The sequence below is a fragment of the Pseudophryne corroboree genome, chromosome 1, assembly GCF_028390025.1.
Source record: "Pseudophryne corroboree isolate aPseCor3 chromosome 1, aPseCor3.hap2, whole genome shotgun sequence".
In the NCBI taxonomy this organism is placed as follows: Eukaryota; Metazoa; Chordata; class Amphibia; order Anura; family Myobatrachidae; genus Pseudophryne; species Pseudophryne corroboree.
The window spans coordinates 473,031,117-473,053,132 of NC_086444.1; the positions used below are offsets into that span (position 1 = coordinate 473,031,117).

The 22,016-nt window shown below is 46.1% G+C and overlaps 1 protein-coding gene across 2 annotated transcripts in view; it reads left to right on the forward strand.

The window, feature by feature from the left end:
* The first annotated feature begins 3,329 nt into the window (after nucleotides 1-3,329).
* Nucleotides 3,330-22,016, forward strand: part of ZNF367 (zinc finger protein 367) — a 33,091-nt gene continuing 14,404 nt past the window's right edge. The window contains exons 1-3 of one of the 2 annotated variants that reach the window (XM_063913742.1): nucleotides 3,330-3,915; nucleotides 20,457-20,607; nucleotides 21,054-21,173. In XM_063913742.1, the coding sequence (XP_063769812.1) occupies nucleotides 3,547-3,915; nucleotides 20,457-20,607; nucleotides 21,054-21,173 (640 nt within the window). In that variant the 5' untranslated portion in view covers nucleotides 3,330-3,546. Of the gene's footprint in view, nucleotides 3,922-20,456; nucleotides 20,608-21,053; nucleotides 21,174-22,016 lie in introns of both variants that reach the window. The other variant, XM_063913741.1, reaches the window with a different exon arrangement.

Consider the following 22,016-nt stretch of genomic DNA (forward strand, 5'->3'; position numbering starts at 1 on the left):
AAATGTGCTGGCAGCGGTCCTGGGACCCTGACAGGCTTGCTGGACAGTGTAGGGTGTAGGCGCCAGCAGCCTCCCTGTGCCTAAACTCTAAAAAATATAATAAAACTAAAATAACTCATATGGAGCTCCCCTAGCTGAGACCGGCTCCTCCGGGCACATTTACTAAACAGAGCATGGTAGGAGGGGCATAGAGGGAGTAGCCAGCCCACACTCTTAAAGTGCCAGTGGCTCCTAGGGGACCCGTCTATACCCCATGGTACTAATGTGGACCCCAGCATCCTCTAGGACGTAAGAGAAACAGATTTTGATTTAACACTTTTTTGTTTACAACATAGGCCCTCATTCCGAGTTGTTCGCTCGCTGCTAATTTTAGCAGAATTGCTAATAGGCTAAAATCCGGCAGTTCTGCGCATGCGTATGCACAGCAGGGCGCACGCGCTAAGCAAATTTACACAAAACTATGCTATTTTACTCACAGACTAACGAAGCTTTTCAATCGCTCTGCTGATTGACAGGAAGTGGGTGTTTCTGGGCGGAAACTGGCCGTTTTCAGGGAGTGTGCTAAAAAACGCAGGCGTGCCAGGTAAAAACGCAGGAGTGGCTGGAGAAACAGAGGAGTGGCTGGTCGGACGCTGGGCGTGTTTGTGACGTCAAACCAGGAACTATACGGACTGAGGTGATCGCAATCTAGGAGTAGGTCTGGAGCTACTCAGAAACTGCAAGGAAATTGCTTTCGTTAGCAATTCTGCTAATATTAGCAGAATTGCTAATCTTTCGTTAGCAATTGCTACTCTTTCGTTAGCAATTCTGCTATGCTAAGATACACTCCCAGAGGGCGGCGGCTTTGTGTTTGCATTTCTGCTAAAAGTAGCTAGCGAGCGAACAACTCGGAATGAGGGCCATAATTCCATGTGTTCTTATTTATTTATTAACAGTTTCTTATATAGCGCAGCAAATTCCGATGCGCTTGACAATTTGAAATAACAATAACAAACTGGGTGATAACAAACAGTCATAGAGGTAGGAAGGCCCTGCTCGCAAGCTTACAATCTATAGGGAAATAGGCATGTATACACAAGGAAAGTGCTATCTATTGCATAGAATGAGAAGACGTGAGGATATTTGTGGACTGTACAGAGTGGATGCAATTTGATCGGAAGGTTTATGAAAGTTATGTGGGCGGTTCTGGAATTTGATATGCTTGCCTACAGAGGTGAGTTTTCAGGGAACGCTTGAAGGTTTGGAGACTAGAGGAGAGTCTTATTGTGCGTGGTAGGGCATTCCACAGAGTGGGTGCAGCCCGATGAAAGTCCTGCAATCGCGAGTGGGAGCGAGTAATGAGTGTGGATGAGAGACGCAGGTCTTGTGAAGAGCGTAGAGGTCGGGTTGGGAGATATTTTGAGATAAGCGAAGTGATGTACTTTGGTTAATGGCCTTGTGTGTGAGTAAAAGTATTTTATATTGAATGCGGTAAAGGTAACCAATGGGGGGACTGACAGAGTGGATCTGCAGACGATGAACGTCTAGCGCGGAAGATCAGCCTCGCCGCTGCATTCAGAATGTATTGTAGTGGTGAGAGTCTCGTTTTGGGGACACCAGTGTTCTTTCATAGTTTTTGATGTCTTCAGTATTAATCTACAATGTTGAAAATAATTAAAATAAATAAAAACCATTGAATGAGAAGTTGTGAACAAACTTTTGACTGTTACTGTATATATCAGAATACTCATACAATATAGTCTGTAACAGGTGTACTTGTTCTTAACTAACGCGGTCTGTATAAAAACATTTAGAACAGTTAAGTGTTTGTAAAGTCACAGCGCTTTAGACAGGCGGCTTTACAAGGGAGACCTTTCCCTGCAGTCCTTACAAGGGAGACCTTGTCCTGCAGTCCCAGAGAACAGCCACAGCTATACTTAAGATGGTGCCCAGCATCTCATTCAGGGAGTGAGGGAGAGTGGAAGGCAGCTCCAGGGCGGGAAAATCTGCTCCGAGATGGCGCCCTGGGCTGGGGCTAGAGGTCAAGTGCCGGCTGCCCTATGCTGGTCCTCCAAGTCTGAGTAAACTGGGTGTTAGTACACCCAACCTGTACTCCTATGCCGTGGCAGATATAGTGTGGTCCCAGTTCGCAACAGTGTCCACTCCCGCATCGCAGTCCATCTCGCTAGACTGCGAACGGAACGCGATTTAGTAGCGGGTCCTGCCTGGGGGACCCTCTTACCTACTCTCCATAGCAGCCACACGAACCAGGAGAGCATCTGCAACCGTGTGCCTAGAGCCGGAGTGTCTCCGCCGCAAGTACCTGGGAACTGAGTATGCGACGCCGCTTGGGAGGTGATGGAGCCGCAGCCCTGAATGTCACTCTGACATGTAACAGTGCTGCGGCCCTTCTTCTTAGGACGCTTTTTTTCAGGGCTCCCCAGCACAGCCCTCCTGTTGACTAGCCTGCTCTGCAGGGCACCAACTCTTAACGGAGCTCACAATGCCTGGAGGAGGGGTTATAGAAGAGGCCCCAATGCATCCTGGGACAGCTAAAGCCTTAACCTGTTGGTGCCTGGCTAAAGATCCATCTGTACACCCCGATGTATTCCCTGTGGAACAGTGCACCCCGCTGCAGAAATTAAAGACGTTCACATAAAGCAGAGTGGCTTCGTATGAAAACTTTAAAATGAGCACTATTGACAACTGCAAAAAATACACACAAGCTAGCTCCAGAATGTCCATGGCATGCCCTGTGCCCCGACACTGGGATTACACAGCGTGACGTGCCACACTGACGCGCCTGCACTCTGCAGCGTTATTTATTTGTGCGGGACCTGCTGTAAAATATTTTGCAGTTAGAAAAAACACAGCTTCCATCCCACGCACACACACACACAGCAGCCGGGCTGCACAATGGGCTCACTGTGTCACCGTGTGTAACATGGCTGATTGCTGCCCGGCTAACTAACAGCAGCATCGGATTACACTCTGCGCGCGGGAAAGTGTCTCTAATCTAGCTGCCCCGGCTGCCGCCACTAACACCCCCCCGGGCGCTTCTCCTGATTGGTTTTCAGGCGTGTCTTCCACCCCTTACATCACCGCCTGTCCTATTCTACTACACCGGCTGACGTCACGGTCAAAGCACGGGGACAGCGGTGACGTTTGCGGGTGACGTATTCCTCTCATTGAAGGATGAGAATGTGTCAAAATAAGAAAAAAAAACTGTCAGCGTCACCGCCTATCAGCGCCCCGGGATCATCGCTTCACAAATAGAGGACTAGCCTGACGTTATGCTTACCCAATCACTGGGACCGTTGCTCTGAGAGGGCGTTCTTTCATAAATTCCTACTGGCTGCCAGGCCTGCCCGTCTCTCGCACTGCGGCTAGCGCCCAGAGAGAGACAGCTGATTGGTCCGTGCCAGGCGCGAAATGTAACGCGGGAAAGAAAGAAGCGGAGCAGCACTCCTCTCATACATCACCTGCTTGCGCCGCGATGGGCTCGCCTGGCGGGATGTAGGAGCCAGTCTAGCAAGGCCAGAGAAGAAGCCGCGTTGTCTCCTTGGCATGATGTCTGATGTGTGCCGCTCTCCCGTCCTGCAGTCTCCCTTATCTCAGGACGCGTCTCCCCCTCGCCGGGTGCTGGTGTCCGTGATCAAGGCGGTATCTCCCACCTCCGCCCATACTCCGCTCAAGCCCCGCCGCCCGCCCGTTAGCGCCGGGACCCCGTCCCAGCTCAGCCCCGTCCCGAACAGTCCCGGCTTCAGCGATTTCATGGTGTACCCGTGGCGCTGGGGGGAGAACGCGCATAACGTCACCCTGAGCCCCGGGCCGCCCGCCAGGCACCAACCGCCGGCTGCGGAGCCCGTCCACCCCAACAGGGACCCTGGCCATGACGTCATCGGGACCAGTGCGGCGGCTGGCGAGGACAGCTTGGTGCGGGTGAGCGCTAGTGCCGGGGGAAGAGGGGCACTGCGTGTGCCGGGGGGTGTGTGGGTTGCACTGGCTATGTCATGTCTCTTCTATCAACTGCTGTTATATCCTGTGCTGTCACTGGCTACACCTGTGCATGTGTCGGTGTCACACTGATCCCTTATACCGCAGATATTCCCCTGATTAAAGCAGTAGCTAAAGGTTTGGGAAAATCATGGGAGAGACATATCGAGCCTTCTGTAGAGTTGGGTTGGTATGGGCAACTTGTCCACTTATCTCTTTAGATGACTTCATACATCTCTTGTGTCAACAGTGACAGCTACAGTACCTGACCCCTCCCCTCCTGTCACTTTATGTCCTGTCCATCAGTTTCAGGGCTGGAAGTACTAAGCGGAAAATGCGGTAAACTCCCTGTTTACCGCATTTTCCTGATGTACTAACCCCCGGCCGGCAGGACCGCTTTAGCTGGCGTACGTCCATAGAAGCCTATGGGCTTCTCTCCGCGGCGCTGTGTGAGGGATCCGATCGGATCCCTCCCAGCATGCCCTGCGGCCGCCCCCGTCACCCCGCGCATGCGCTGACTGACTCCTGGGGCTGAATCCCGGAAAGTCAGGCTGCCGCTGCGCATCGCGGAGGGCAGCTCTTATCGGAAGAGCTGTCCTCCGTAATGCTGATCGCATATGTTAGTACATATGCGATCAGCATCGTGGCGCAGGATGGCGATGTACATTAGTACATCCCGCCCTCAGTGTGCTTGCCTGCTAAGTTACTGTACTTTCTTTGAATGAACTGACAGTAACTATCATACCCTGCGTGCGGGGTGTAGTAGGGTATGCCGGCGACCAGCATACTGGCGCCGGAATCCCGACCGCCGGCATACCGTCAGCTGGGCGAGTGCAAATGGGCACGGTGGCGTGCTACTCTATCTATTCTCCTTCCAGGGTTGGTTGTGGACCCCCAAGAGGGAGAAAAGATGTCTGTATGCCGTTGGTCGGGGTTCCGGCGCCGGTATGCTGGGCATCGGGAGCCCGGCCGCCGGCAAACAGAACACCACCCCTGTGTGCGGTCTGATCTAAATCTGGGGTCTCCTAGTTGGTACAGTGCTTCTCATGTGGACTGTAGAACACTAGAAAGATTAAGGGGGACATGTACTAAGCAGTGATAAAAGTGGAGAAGTTGTCAGCATTGCTGTAACATTTATAATTTGCCTACTTTAAAAGTATACATAGCATCGGTTGCCATGGGAGCTTCTCCACTTTTATCACTGCTGAGTACATGTCCCCCTCAGCTGTGGGGATAACCTGAGCAGTTCAGTTAGAAACTGCATCCCTGCATATTAAACCCCAGAAGGTGCATTGCTTAACTGATAATTTTCCTTTCAAAACTTCATAACATTATTTATTTATTTTTTCCCCAGTGGGGCAGTGTGTTCGAATGTGATCTGACTGTGCCAGTTAAGTGTTTAATGAGGATTTTTCCTTGCAGTTCCTCAGGCTGCAAGGAAAAATCTGCATTTAATGCACCCTCCAAGGCCTAACTTGTGGAATAACAGATTCCTGTGCTCAATGTGAAATCTATGGGTTAATGTACATTATCTGCTGGTTTACTGCATGTGGAAAATGCATTTAGCCCATAGTTTTGCTCGTGTGGAAAACCCAGCGTGTAGTTGAAATTGCCCCTTATTAAGTACAGGTAAGGGCTGAAACATACGCGCCGGCTTTTTCTCGTGCCGGTATTGTAATTAACAGTGTGAAGGGTAGGGTCCTTTCACACTACACGGCCCCGGCCGGGTTGCAGCCGGAAATATCCACTGGAAGGTCCGGCTGCCGGGCTGGGGCTGTGCCATCTTTGCAGGCTGTGGTCCGTGTGTGTGAAGGGGAGCTTTCACACAACGTTTTTTTTTTTTTTAAAGCCGTGTCTAATGCACATGCGCACAGCATTACACACGGCTCAAAGCCGTTGTGTGTGGAAGACCCTCCTGGATGGCAAAAAGCCGGACAAAGTTTGTCCGGCTTTTTGCCATCCGGGAAAAACCAGCGCATGTGTTACAGCCCTAAGGGTCAAGTGGAGATGAACATTTTTTTTATTTTTTTAAGTGATAATTCCAAATTCTGATTGTAAGATTAAATAGCTTGATTATATGGAAGTGGCACTCCAAATATGTTTGATACCAGGTCTGAAAGCTAGTGGCTATGGACAAAAGTGTATGTATTTTGTTTCTCTATCATCCGAGTGCATAGTGTATCACCATCAGTACAAATATAAATTCTTAGTTTGGAAAGGTAGATTTAGGGACCCATTATTCAAACAATATGTGTGGCTAATTTACCAAAACCACCTGTTTTCAGGGGTTAGCTTCAAATATGAGGTATCCCTCGAATATGTGGAGCAGGGAACGCAGCAGATATTTGCAGCTTTCCTTCCTTTACTGTCTGCAGCTGCATCCCCTATAGGTTTATACGTGGAATGTGATGCTGTCAGATTTGCCATTATCCGCAATGCGAAGCATTCCCGATATTGGCTACTGCCGTCTAGCATATGGGTTGCAGATCAGGGCTGTAGTTCTGGCAGGGTTGTCCAGGGATCCTCTGCTGGAAATAGCCTCTGTGCATGTGTGGTCAACGGGACCGTACATGCGTAGCAGCCCCGGCTCCACACTCAGTAGAGCCCCTGTCCCTGTGGATGCATATTGATACATTGCGGCAATGTGATTACATTCTGCAATGCGATCTTAGACGCTAATATTGTGCCTAGATTGTATTGTAAATGCAATCAATGATAAATGGGGCCCCTATGTCTGAAGAAGAAATATGCATGTTAGAGCACAGGTTCTCAAACTGTCCTCGGGACCCTAATACAGTTCATGTTCTGCAGGTCTCTTCAAAGAATCACAAGTGAAATAATTAGCTCACCCTGCGGACCTTTTTAAAATGTCTGTGAGTAATAAATACACCTGTGCACCTGCTGGGTTACCTGGAAAACGACTGTATGGGGCCGGAGGACAGTTTGAGAACCTATGTGTTGAGGGATAGGTTGTGGTAACCTCTATTTCTCTATCGTCCTAAGTGGATGCTGGGGTTCCTGAAAAGACCATGGGGAATAGCGGCTCCGCAGGAGACAGGGCACAAAAGTAAAGCTTTTACAGGTCAGGTGGTGTGTACTGGCTCCTCCCCCTATGACCCTCCTCCAGACTCCAGTTAGATTTTTGTGCCCGGCCGAGAAGGGTGCAATTCTAGGTGGCTCTCATAAAGAGCTGCTTAGAGAGTTTAGCTTAGGTTTTTTATTTTACAGTGATTCCTGCTGGCAACAGGATCACTGCAACGAGGGACAGAGGGGAGAAGAAGTGAACTCACCTGCGTGCAGGATGGATTGGCTTCTTGGCTACTGGACATGAAGCTCCAGAGGGACGATCACAGGTACAGCCTGGATGGTCACCGGAGCCACGCCGCCGGCCCCCTCACAGATGCTGAAGCAAGAAGAGGTCCAGAATCGGCGGCGGAAGACTCCTGCAGTCTTCTTAAGGTAGCGCACAGCACTGCAGCTGTGCGCCATTTTCCTCTCAGCACACTTCACACGGCAGTCACTGAGGGTGCAGGGCGCTGGGAGGGGGGCGCCCTGGGAGGCAAATGAAAACCTTTAAAAAGGCTAAAAATACCTCACATATAGCCCCAGAGGCTATATGGAGATATTTACCCCTGCCTAAATGTACTAAATAGCGGGAGACGAGCCCGCCGAAAAAGGGGCGGGGCCTATCTCCTCAGCACACGGCGCCATTTTCTGTCACAGCTCCGCTGGTCAGGAAGGCTCCCAGGTCTCTCCCCTGCACTGCACTACAGAAACAGGGTATAACAGAGAGGGGGGGCAAAATAAATGGCAATATATTAATATAAAAGCAGCTATAAGGGAGCACTTAATCATAAGGCTATCCCTGTCATATATAGCGCTTTTTGGTGTGTGCTGGCAGACTCTCCCTCTGTCTCCCCAAAGGGCTAGTGGGTCCTGTCTTCGTATAGAGCATTCCCTGTGTGTCTGCTGTGTGTCGGTACGTGTGTGTCGACATGTATGAGGACGTTATTGGTGTGGAGGCGGAGCAATTGCCAAATATGAGGATGTCACCTCCTAGGGGGTCGACACCAGAATGGATGCCTTTATTTGTGGAATTACGGGATAGCGTCAACTCGCTTAAGCAGTCGTTTGCCGACATGAGGCGGCCGGACACTCAATTAGTGCCTGTCCAGGCGCCTCAAACACCGTCAGGGGCTGTAAAACGCCCCTTGCCTCAGTCGGTCGACACAGACCCAGACACAGGCACTGATTCCGGTGGTGAAGGTGACGAATCAACCGTATTTTCCAGTAGGGCCACACGTTATATGATTTTGGCAATAAAGGAGATGTTACATTTAGCTGATACTACAGGTACCACTAAACAGGGTATTATGTGGGGTGTGAAAAAACTACCAGTAGTTTTTACCGAATCAGAAGAATTAAATGACGTGTGTGATGAAGCGTGGGGTGCCCCGATAAAAAACTGCTAATTTCAAAGAAGTTATTGGCTTTATACCCTTTCCCGCCAGAGGTTAGGGAGCGCTGGGAAACACCTCCTAGGGTGGACAAAGCGCTAACACGCTTATCAAAACAAGTGGCGTTACCCTCTCCTGAGACGGCCGCACTTAAAGATCCATCAGATAGGAGGATGGAAAATATCCAAAAAGGTATATACACACATGCAGGTGTTATACTACGACCAGCTTTTGCGACTGCCTGGATGTGCAGTGCTGGGGTAGTTTGGTCAGAGTCCCTGATCGAAAATATTGATACCCTGGACAGGGACAATATTTTACTGTCGTTAGAACAAATAAAGGATGCATTTCTTTATATGCGTGATGCACAGAGAGATATCTGCACACTGGCATCACGGGTAAGTGCTATGTCCATTTCGGCCAGAAGAGCTTTATGGACACGACAGTGGACAGGCGATGCGTAGAGGAGTTATTTGGGGTCGGTCTATCGGATTTGGTGGCCACGGCTACGGCCGGGAAATCCACCTTTCTACCTCAAGTCACTCCCCAACAGAAAAAGGCACCGACCTTTCAACCGCAGCCCTTTCGTTCCTTTAAAAATAAGAGAGCAAAGGGCTATTCATATCTGCCACGAGGCAGAGGACGAGGGAAGAGACAGCAACAGGCAGCTCCTTCCCAGGAACAGAAGCCCTCCCCGGCTTCTACAAAAGCCTCAGCATGACGCTGGGGCTTCGCAAGCGGACTCGGGGGCGGTAGGCGGTCGTCTCAAGAATTACAGCGCGCAGTGGGCTCACTCGCAGGTAAATCCCTGGATCCTGCAGATAATATCTCAGGGGTACAGGTTGAAATTAGAGACAGAGCCACCTCGCCGTTTCCTGAAGTCTGCTTTACCAACGTCCCCCTCAGAAAGGGAGACGGTTTTGGAAGCCATTCACAAGCTGTATTCTCAGCAGGTGATAGTCAAGGTACCTCTTCTACAACAAGGGAAGGGGTATTATTCCACTCTTTTTGTGGTACCGAAGCCGGATGGCTCGGTAAGGCCTATTCTAAATCTGAAGTCCTTGAACCTGTACATAAAGAAGTTCAAGTTCAAGATGGAGTCACTCAGAGCAGTGATAGCGAACCTGGAAGAAGGGGACTTTATGGTATCCTTGGACATCAAGGATGCGTATCTCCACGTTCAAATTACCCCTCACACCAGGGGTACCTCAGGTTCGTTGTACAAAACTGTCACTATCAGTTTCAGACGCTGCCGTTTGGTTTGTCCACGGCACCTCGGGTCTTTACAAAGGTAATGGCCGAGATAATATTTCTTCTTCGAAGAAAAGGCGTATTAATTATCCCATACTTGGACGATCTCCTAATAAGGGCAAGGTCCAGAGAACAGCTAGAGATGGGTTTAGCACTATCTCAAGAGGTGCTAAAGCAGCACGGATGGATTCTGAATATTCCAAAATCCCAATTAATGCCGACAACTCGTCTGCTGTTCCTGGGGATGATTCTGGACACAGTTCAGAAAAAGGTTTTTCTTCCCGAAGAAAAAGCCAAGGAGTTATCTGACCTGGTCAGGAACCTCCTAAAACCAGGAAAGGTGTCTGTACATCAATGCACAAGAGTCCTGGAAAAAAAAAAAATGGTAGCTTCTTACGAAGCAATCCCTTTCGGCAGATTCCATGCAAAGGGATCTGTTGGACAAATGGTCAGGGTCGCATCTTCAGATGCACCTGCGGATAACCCTGTCGCCGAGGACAAGGGAGGGTATCCCTTCTGTGGTGGTTGCAGGAGGCTCATCTATTGGAGGGCCGCAGATTCGGCATGCAGGATTGGATCCTGGTGACCACGGATGCCAGCCTGAGAGGCTGGGGAGCAGTCACACAGGGAAGAAATTTCCAGGGAGTGTGGTCGAGCCTGAAAAAGTCTCTTCACATAAGCATTCTGGAACTAAGAGCAATCTACAATGCTCTAAGCCAGGCGGAACCTCTGCTTCAAGAAAGACCGGTGTTGATCCAGTCGGACAACATCACGGCAGTCGCCCATGTAAACAGACAGGGCGGCACAAGAAGCAGGAGGGCAATGGCAGAAGCTGCCAGGATCCTTCGCTGGGCGGAGAATCACGTGATAGCACTGTCAGCAGTATTCATCCCGGGCGTGGACAACTGGGAAGCAGACTTCCTCAGCAGACACGACCTTCACCCGGGAGAGTGGGTACTTCATCCAGAAGTTTTCCACATGCTATTAAACCGTTGGGTAAAACCAATGGTGGACATGATGGCGTCTCGCCTCAACAAAACACTGGACAGGTATTGCGCCAGGTCAAGAGATCCGCAGGCAATAGCTGTGGACGCGCTGGTAACACCTTGGGTGTACCAGTCGGTATATGTGTTTCCTCCTCTGCCTCTCATACCAAAGGTATTGAGGATTATACGGCAAAGAGGAGTAAGACTAGTGGCTCCGGATTGGCCAAGAAGGACTTGGTACCCGGAACTTCAAGAGATGGTCACGGACGATCCGTGGCCTCTACTTCTGAGAAGGGACCTGCTTCAGCAGGGTCCTTGTCTTTTTCAAGACTTACCGCGGCTGCGTTTGACGGCATGGCGTTTGAATGCCAGATCCTAAAAGGAAAAGGCATTCCAGAAGAAGTCATTCCTACCTTGATAAAGGCAAGGAAGGAAGTCACCGCGAAGCATTATCGCCGTATTTGGCGAAAATATGTTGCGTGGTGCGAGCAGCGGAGTGCTCCGATGGAGGAATTTCAACTGGGTCGTTTTCCTACATTTCCTGCAATCAGGATTGTCTATGGGTCTCAAATTGGGATCTATTAAGGTTCAAATTTCGGCCCTATCAATATTCTTCCAAAAAGAATTGGCCTCAGTCCCTGAGGTCCAGATTTTTATCAAAGGAGTACTGCATATACAGCCTCCTGTGGTGCCTAAGGTGGCACCGTGGGATCTAAATGTAGTTTTAGATTTCCTCAAATCCAATTGGTTTGAACCACTAAAGAATGTGGATTTGAAATATCTCACATGGAAAGTGACTATGTTACTGGCCCTGGCTTCGGCCGGGAGAGTATCTGAACTGGCGGCTTTGTTTTATAAAAGCCCTTATTTAATTTTCCATTCGACATAGGGCAGAGCTGCGGACGCGTCCGCATTTTCTCCCTAAGGTGGTATCAGCGTTTCACCTGAACCAGCCTATTGTAGTGCCTGCGGCTACAGACGACTTGAAGGACTCCAAGTTGTTGGACGTTGTCAGAGCCTTAAAAATATACATTTAAAGGACGGCTGGAGTCAGAAAATCTGACTCGCTGTTTATACTGTATGCACCCAACAAGTTGGGTGCACCTGCTTCTAAGCAGTCGATTGCTCGTTGGATTTGTAACAAAATTCAACTTGTACATTCTGTGGCAGGCCTGCCACAGCCTAAATCTGTTAAGGCCCATTCCACAAGGAAGGTGGGCTCATCTTGGGCGGCTGCCCGAGGGGTCTCGGCATTACAACTCTGCCGAGCAGCTACGTGGTCAGGGGAGAACACGTTTGTAAATTTTTACAAATTTGATACCCTGGCATAGGAGGACCTGGAGTTCTCTCATTCGGTGCTGCAGAGTCATCCGCACTCTCCCGCCCGTTTGGGAGCTTTGGTATAATCCCCATGGTCTTTTCAGGAACCCCAGCATCCACTTAGGACGATAGAGAAAATAAGAATTTACTTACCGATAATTCTATTTCTCGGAGTCCGTAGTGGATGCTGGGCGCCCATCCCAAGTGCGGATTATCTGCAATACTTGTACATAGTTATTGTTAACTAATTCGGGTTATTGTTTAGGAAGCCATCTTTCAGAGGCTCCTCTGTTATCATACTGTTAACTGGGTTTAGATCACAAGTTGTACGGTGTGATTGGTGTGGCTGGTATGAGTCTTACCCGGGATTCAAAATCCTCCCTTATTGTGTACGCTCGTCCGGGCACAGTACCTAACTGGAGTCTGGAGGAGGGTCATAGGGGGAGGAGCCAGTACACACCACCTGACCTGTAAAAGCTTTACTTTTGTGCCCTGTCTCCTGCGGAGCCGCTATTCCCCATGGTCTTTTCAGGAACCCCAGCATCCACTACGGACTCCGAGAAATAGAATTATCGGTAAGTAAATTCTTATTTCTGTGTGACAGCAAAATGTATTAAATGGTTTCATATGCCATCATACACTTACACAGCTTTTGCCACTCATGCTCCACCTGTCGGTGTAGATTGCACGTTGATGGCTACAGCCCAGTAGGTGGCACACTTGTGTACTATTTGCAGGCCAGAACTTTACTTTGAGACTACAGTTTTTATAATAGTGAAGGTTGCAACTACAATTACATATTCAGTTTGTGTATATTGGGATGGAATACATTTTTTTTTACAGTTTTTTTTATTTTTTTATTTTTTACATTGTTTAAAAAAAAAAAACTAAATCCAGTATATTATATGAATACGGTGAAGCATTGCTATGTATTCGAAACCTTGATCATGTTTTAATGATTTCTAACATTAACAATAAAACCAATTTTTGACTGCGTATTATTCCTATTATATCTGAATATATGTAGGTAGACTAAATATGCAAAGTATACTCGGGTAATTGAAATTGGAAATAACAAACAGTTAAAGCCCATACACACTTGACGATAAAATGAGCGACGTCGTTCATTTCAGCCCTCATCAACGACGTCGCTCATTATATCGTCAAGTGTGTATGCATCCGACGACCACCGATGCGCGGCCCCGCGGGACGTTAACGACCCTCGCTTATCTGTGGAGCATGTATGATCAATTTCCACTATGGTCGTTACCGACCAGAGACGTCGTTGAATGTGTATGGTGTGAACTACCAACGACCAAGCCACTGTTCCCAGCTCATTATTTTAATAAACTGTTCAGCTTGGATGCTTCAACGATGAATGGTCTTTGGTCGTTGGTAGTGTGTATGCTCATGTCGTTTGCTCAGCTGTTCAAGGGAAGTTGTTAACGACGTGTGCATCGTCAAGTGTGTATGGGCCTTTAATGTTAAGCATTAGTCCTACTTATTACTTAGAAAAACATACAAACAGGAGGAGTTAAGCAGTAGCACTGGGCATGCTAAAGGCGTTAAACATTTTGGTTGCGAATCAAATATGTTATGGGTGCCCGCTGGAGCCATTTAATCGTGTGTGTCCCGTCTCTCCACTTCCTTCCCTCAGGAGGCTGCAAGCTGAAATGTCCCCCCAAATGGAGCAACAGTTAAATTGCTATGTCTGGCCCCATCGAGTGGCAGCAGGGGCAACCAACAATTAAATCTGCCCCTATGAATAAAAACACAATTTTTTTTTATTTTTGAGGCCAGTGCTGTGTGTGTAGTCAAAGCACAATAAAGTGTTTAAAAATAATCATAATTTTGTTTAAAACAGCCATCCCTGGTGTATATACATAGAGATGCATGAACATTTTTTGGGGGGGGGAATGCATGTGTTGTACCTCCCTTTTTTTTTTTTTTTTTTTTTTTTTTTGGGGGGGGGGGGGGGGGGGGGGGTTGGCAGTTTCTAATATTGACTAATTACACTATGAAGAGTAAGGACTTGCAGAAGGTTTGACATTTATAATGCAGGCATCTGCTTTAGCGGGGACCGAATGTTCACGACATTTTGTATTTCATGAAGATCCCTTCATGCCTGGTGATGGCGTCAGAAAGGTTTCTGGGATTGGTCCAAGGGCCTTCATGTTTAGCATTCAGGTTGAGATACTGCAGGGGTGGTGTGTTCTTGGCCTTTACGCAGGACCAGCCACTGTCAAGGACAGCCTACAGTAGTTTTTTTTTTTTTTTTTACACATATCTCCCATATGCTAACAGTGCATGAACCCATCCTCCAGCAAAATATACCACATATGTATCACATTGATTCCAACGTTTTGGGGCATGTTTCCCCTTTGTCAAGGTGTAAATGTGGGGGGTGAAGTGCCCTGAAACGTTGGAATAAATGTGTTCTCTTTAGTACAGGGTTTTGCTATTTTCATAAGCCCTCGAGTGATGCTGTTCATTGTTCCTATATGCATCACTTTACAACAGAAGGCATCGGGGCAGCATTTTATCTGTAAGTGGAGTGACGGACTGCAATTGGTTCTCTCTCTCTCCTATATATACACAGATGTGGCCGTGGTCATCTTTGCTGCAATGCATTATGCTGCAACACTGCTTGCCGCCTGGCACACCATGCAACGTGCCACATGGCTACATCTCTCATGTATTTTTTTTTTTCCAAAAAATAAAAAGGGACCCCAAGTCCAACATCAGAGGAGTTGATTTGGTTGCTTTTGTGGTCGCGCTAATTAGGGGACACCCAACATAGCAATTCAGTTGTTTCTACGTTCATGCGTGAATAAACGCACATTTCAGCTCGCAGCATCCTGAGGTGGCAAGGTTTATGTGGCTAAACCCGTTCTGTTTGGGGGGAAAAAAATATATTGGCTGGTGTTCTCCCATTGATTCAGACGAGTGATCAGGCACACACAAAAAAACATTGAACCCCCCCCCCCCCCCCCCACCCCACACAGTGTGTTTTATAAAAGCATATAGTGTTCTAAAGGGGCAATGTGTTTTGCAACTAACCCAACTGAAACTGAGCAGCTAGGCATGCTTCCCCGGGGACTGGCTATGGCCACTTAGCTGTGCAGTGTAGAATCTACGCATTTCACTGACTGAGGCAGGAAGGAGACAGTCATTGACTCCTCCCTGGAAGGCTGGGCAAGGTGCAAGTAGCCTTTCGAGTCCGTGAAGATAGTTACAGTGTGAGAGGCAGGGCTGTTAAGTGAATGACAGATGACAATGTTGCTGAGCAGCCAGTGTCTGCTGCCGCTGGTCCTGCTTTCACTGTGTCAGCGGGAGTTGTGGGCAGCAGTAGTGACTGACTGCATTGTGGGCAAGTAAAAAACAAAAACATTGCTATCCGTCCCTTACTCATTGATAGCGGAAAACCATTTGGGTCTCAGCCATCGGTGGTGAAAATATTCTACATCGGTCTTAAACCATTGATTTCAAATCATTAATGGTTGATGGCAATCCCTAGTTGCAGTATGCTAATCGGCATCACTCAGCCGATTGAGAGAAAAATTAATCGTGAATAGGTGTATGACAACATCGCAACAAACTGCATGATTTAAGCCCTCATATAATTATCTTTTTTTTTTTATCCTTATTTAAATGAAAATTAAATAATAAAAAATCTCTGAAAATGCAGTTTTGCCCCATTGTCTTTTGGATTGTCGGTTATCAAAATGTTTTGGTTTAAAGGACCCCATCCATCCGCAATCGCAAAACAATTTGCAGGTTCTGAGATTTTTACTGTACAGCTACAGTGCAGATTTATTTACTTCATCATCTGCAAAATTCCGGAATGCCCCAATTGATAGTTGATATAGATTTGTAGTTCCTTTGGTGGTCTCTCTTCCTCTTAACACCAGAATAAGCAATTTTGGGAACTTGCCTTGGGATTTAAAGCTGTTGAGGGAAGCAGGAAACTAGTAGCTAGAACTTTATGGGCCCCATAGCAATATTTTTGAAGGGGTCCCCACCTGAATGTTTCTAGAACAGGGATGGGGAACCTTCGGCCCTCCAGCTGTTGTTGAACTACACATACCAGCATGCTTTGCAACAATTTTGCTATTTGGCCATGCAAAAACTGTTGCAGGGCATACTGGGATGTGTAGTTCAACAACAGCTGGAGGGCCGAAGGTTCCCCATCCCTGTTCTAGAATGATACTTCTCTCTGCAGCAGCTGTTGATGCACCACAGTAATGCCCTAGTTCACAATATGCCACATTGTACTGCTGGCAATACACATTATGCCACACATCCCACAGTTTACATGCCAGTATCTCCAGTACATACGCTACATTGTAGTGCCCCAGTTTACTTTATGTCAAATTATAGTACACTACATGCACCCCGCTACATCACATTCACTACTCTCTGAAAATAGAATGCCACTAGATTGTCTTATCTAGTGTTCTATCCCTATTGACTGATTCTGAATCTTAATTTGTAGCATGTTTGCAGGGCCTCCCAGGCTGAGATTTCAGTTTGCAGTGAGTGTAAAGACGGGAGGAGTGGTGGGAACCAACCAGTTCCTACATGAGGGGGGAGAAAATCCTAAAGAAGAAAATTTAATTTTAAGTGGAGATTTTCTTATTTTTGGCATCCTGTCCCTTTTTAGTGGCAGTCCTAATGTCTGAGAACAAGCCCTGCATGCTAGGTCACTTCGCAAAGGCCTTAATCAAGGACAAGCCAGTTTTCCAACATTGCCAGTCTCACTGATTAATGCACCTGTAAGTTGGAAATGAGAGAGATCCCATTAGTGGGGAGCTGTACTCAGAGGGAGAGACGGACTGAGCGCTTACGAGTTTCCCTTTTCAGTCCCTACTCCATTGTTTAGCTGGTATTGTCGGGAACTTGATCGACCACTAAATGACCTTGTTCTAGGACCCCATAGCAATGGCATCCCCTGCGCCCACTATAGCTATGCCCATGTCTGAGCAAGCAAGTTTCCCCCAGGTCAGGGCCCTGAACACAGATGTGGTTAAGACACAAGCATTATTAATGGGTAATACCATTTTAGTTTAACTTTGTGTATAACTTTTTTTTAATAATTCTTTAAACTTTGTACTGCATTTCAATTTATTTTTTTGCAATTCACAGGAGTTTAAATTACATTGGATTACTTCTCACTTGATTTGCTCAGTTTCCCATACTGCAGGCATGCTGTATATTGGAGTTCTTTGTATATACAAGCCTACCATGAAAATAATTAGAACCACTTTGCCCATGTAGTCTGGCCATTTGTTTTGTTTTTTGTATCCTTTTTGTATTTGCAAACATTTTTGATCCTTAGGTCTTTGTAAGGATATTCATATGCCTATCCCAAGCATGTTTAAATTGCTTTACTGTCTTAGTGTTTACCACCTCTGACGGGAAGCTATTCCACTTATCCACTACTCTTTCTGTGAAGCAAGTTTTCCTTAAATTTCATATGAACCTACCTTCTTCCAGTCTCTGTGTATGTCCTTGAGTACTAATACGTCTCTTCCTTTTGAAGAATGTTTCCCTCCTTTACTTTGTTAAAACCCTTGGTATACTTGAAAGTTCCTATTCTGTCCCCCCTTTGCCTTCTCTGCTCCAAGTTATACATGTTAAGTTCTTTTAGTTTTCGTCCACTCTGCTCAAGTTGGCAAGTAAATTTATTAGACTGTCACACGGACATTTTGTGTTCCTACGTAGCAAGCACCCCTTTACCTGTTTTTTCAGAGTAATGGTGTGTGTAATATGACCACGGGTGCAGAGAAGGTTACACTTCCATGCACTGAGGTTTATGTTTCAGAATAATGCTTATTCCAATTTTGCATTTTTAGTAGTGGATATGTGACAGTGGATCAGATTTTATTTTTTTCCTGTAAAGCTAACTGTCCACAGAAGATCGTTCAAACCAGGCAACATGTTTGGTTTCTCACAATTAACGGGACAATTACTGTAGTTTCAGAATAGGGGGAAAGTTTCCAACTCCCCCAGCTGAACAATTTTAATAAAAGTACTGTAGTTTGAATAGGCTGCTATGCAGGGAGGGTATTATGAGTGACAAAAGCTGTGCAGCAGGTGTTTGATGGCATATATGGGGGGTATTCAATTGCTGTCGGAAAGACGTCAGTTTCCGACTTTTTTAGGTCTGAAACAGTGCTGACTTATTCAATGGGGCTGCTTTTTCCTGACCGTTCCGACTTGTCGGATAACACATGGATCAGCAGATTAGCCACGGATCCACGTGTTTTGTCTGATTCCGCATCCAAATCAGAAAGGTTTTGGCCCCATTTCCGACAATGTCAATCAGACTTTAAAAAAAGTCTGGCATTGTCGTGAACGGCCAAATCCTGTCTGATTTGGCCGCTCATTGAATACGGCATTGTTGGTTTTTGTCCGTCGGAAAGGATCCGACAAGCACTGAATTCCCCTTTATGGGGTATATTCAATAGGAGTCGGATCCATTCTGACATGCAGTTGTCTGAATGGATCCGACAACCCTTATTCAATGGACGGCCAAATCCGACTGTCGGATTTGGCCGTCTTGTCAGGCAGTGGCTGCAGATGCGCTGACAGCAGCGGCCAGGGGAGCAGAGAGCGGCGGCTGTGAGCGGGAGGGGCTGGCTGCGGGGGACGTGTGGAGCCGCAGGAAGAGAGGTGCTGTGGCGGGAGGAGCATTGATCTGCGGCCGGCGGGAGGTGCTGGCAGCGGGGTAACATTGAATATAGCCCTATGTAGTAATACAGATCTAAAAATACTGTAAAAGTTGACTGCAGCCATAACCCATATTTAAAAATACAAAAAAAGATCAAATGGCTTCTATGACAGTTGTTAAATGGTCACTAGATGGAGCAATTCAGTTGTTCTTCGTTTTGACTGCCCATTAACTGCTGGTGATGCATATCTTCTCGCAGCCAGCTGTGGCGAGAAGAAATGTGCGAAAAGACTCGTTTGGGCTAAAAAAAACCCCAACCCACCCCCTCTCCTATTTGGCCACTTGAAAAGTAGTGGGTGCCTGATCGAAGCAACAATTGAAATGCTCCGACAGGCACGGAGAGTAATTAAATGAATTAAATCGGCCCCAATATGTCCCAAAACTGTTGCCATTAGTGATATGAACACTGTTATTCACAATATTGGTGGTTATATGTGCAGTATAATAAAAGTAAAACAACTTGGACTGTAAATTAAATTCATTGATATTGAATTTGTTTTCGATAGCGCAGACCCTTATCTAGTTATTTCTAGTTTGTTCTGTGAGGGAACCAGCAGCGCTTCCTTTTGTTAGCTGCTGTTAATGTCAGGCACTGTAAATGTATTGGCACACCTGTTCCTTTCGTTTGGCATACTGAATAGAGGTTTTTACAACTCATCCAGCTAACTTCCATGTTCCTATTTCAGACTTAGGGGTCTATTCATGAAGCAGTGAAAAGAGTGGAGAAGTGAGCCTGTGGACAAGTTGCCCATGGCAACCAATCAGCTGCTCCGTTCAATTGTATAGTGTACAAATTATAAATGTTATTTCAATGCTGATTGGTTGCCATGGGCAACTTCTCCACTGGCGCACTTCTCCGCTCTTTTCACTGCTTCATGAATAGATCCATTAGGGCGGTATTTATCAAAGCTTGGTGAGAGATAAAGTATCAATCAATCAATCAATCCGTTCCTAACTCCTATTTCAAACACAGCCTGTAACATGTAAGGCAAAAGCAGAATGGCTGGAACTTTCTCACAACTGTCTCTGAGCTTGTATAAATAACCCCCTTAATCTACATTTCCGCTATTTTTACATAACAAAAAGTGTTCTAATAGAATTAGATGGAAAAAATAAATAAACCGTAAACACTTTTTTTTTTTTTTTCGTTCATGGGCACTAGCTATGGGACCATATATCAAATACACACATTTGGAGTGCCGCTCCATTTAATAAAGCCAGTAATCCCACATTCTGCTGATAGAATTTCAGCTTGTCACTTACATTTTTTTTTTTTTTTTTAAGATGTGTATCCCCACTTAACATAAATATTGCCAAATATATTGGAGAGTAGTTAATAACTTGTCACATTTTACATGTGGGCTGTTATGGAAAACGGTCATTGTACTGTAGGTAAACCACATAAATTGACAGATCACTTAATGTTCTGTCTCATATTTTCAGTAGCCTATGATGGATTGTCAGATAAATTATTCCCAATGAAATGTACTACTGAGACCAGATACAGATTGTTTTAATGTCTCTTTTATTGTAATTAAATTCATGTGTTTAATTATGCATTGTACCCGCAAATCGTTCTTTTGAAAGTGCTGTGAATTTGAATGTTTGTTTATGTTAAGGGAACACTTTGTAACTAAAATTACTCAATTAACATAATTTAGCTCTTTACCATGGGAACATTGAAAGCCTCTATATAGAATAAAATTTTTAGACATTGTCTTTTTATCAACACAGGATGCAATAAGACGTGGCCGCCCAAGGGCAGAAACGGTTCGGGACTTAATAAATGAGGGGGAGCACTCTTCCAGCAGAATCCGGTGCAATATTTGCAACAGAGTGTTTCCTCGTGAGAAATCTTTGCAAGCTCATAAAAGAACTCATACAGGTGAGTGTATATTTTAGATTTGGTTTATAATGGTAAATTAAATGCTGTGTGCATACATCTTAGAATAATTAGTTGAATGAATCTGGAAGTCCTCCATGCCACCAAAAGTCCCTATAATGAATACATAATGAGTACAACTGTCCATTTTAATAATACTACATCATTTGGGCCTAGATACTTTATACCTAGTTCTAAAATCAGGGGGTAGCCTAACCTATTCTAACTATCCTTTTATCTCGTACGTTCTAAAAATGTAAAGCTACTATGATTGCCTACAATGCACCTCCCACTTTTTTTAAACCTGCACGTTGGTAAATTTACTGTTAGGTGTCTAGTTAATAACCTTAATTCCCTTAATAACCTAGATAGTACAATCTTGTTTAAGATATTCTGTTTCGATTAAAGTTTAAAAGATTGATAGTAACGATGTGTATGTTTGCTTAAAGGAGAAAGACCTTATCTCTGTGACTATCCAGATTGTGGGAAAGCCTTTGTTCAAAGTGGACAATTGAAGACACACCAGCGCCTTCACACGGGAGAGAAACCATTTGTTTGCTCAGAAAATGGTATGTACCTTCAATTATGGCTATGGCCTCCTATTAGATTCTGGTACTGTTACCTGTACAATAGAGGAACAATATTCTTTTGTCCTCATGTGGCAAATAAGAAATGACGTGTAGCTCATACTGTGTGTGCAGATTTCTACAGTCTTCTACGATGCATAATGGTGTAAACATAAGGAGGGAGAGAGAGCGAGGTTTGAAATATAACAGCTCTGAGAGAGCATTTGGTGGACAGGCAATGTTAAGTGTTATGGGCCCTACACACGCTGCCAAGCTGCCCAACGGTGGATACGGCCGACGGGCGACCCGGGGGGGGGGGGGTGGAGAGAGTGAAGTTTCTTCACTTACCCCGTCACCCGGCTCCATAGCAGTGCAGGCAAATATGGACGAGATCGTCCATATTGGCCTGCATGCACAAGTGACGGGGAACCAGCAATGAATGAGCGCAGGGGCCGCGCATCGTTAATCTTTGATGCCTACACACTGAAATATATGAACGGTATCTCGTTCATTAATGAATGAGATCGTTCATATCTTTTACGAATATCACCCAGTGTTTAGGGCCCATAAGCCTGCAATTTAATTTTTTTAAGTCGTTTATTTTTCCATAGGTTTATTAGGCAGTGATGTGAAATTTTGCACCTAAGAGCTTATTTTGGTGGGGAAACCACCATTCTAATAGCAACATTATATACCAGTATGTGCTTCTTGTATTTATGGAAGTCAGCTTTTTCACTCATGTTACTGTAGCTTGGTGGTGTGTGGGCATAAAGAACACTCTTAACGGACCTAGGGAGTTATTCAGGTTTATTAGTAAACCAAAAAAGTTAGCGATTGAGCAAAACC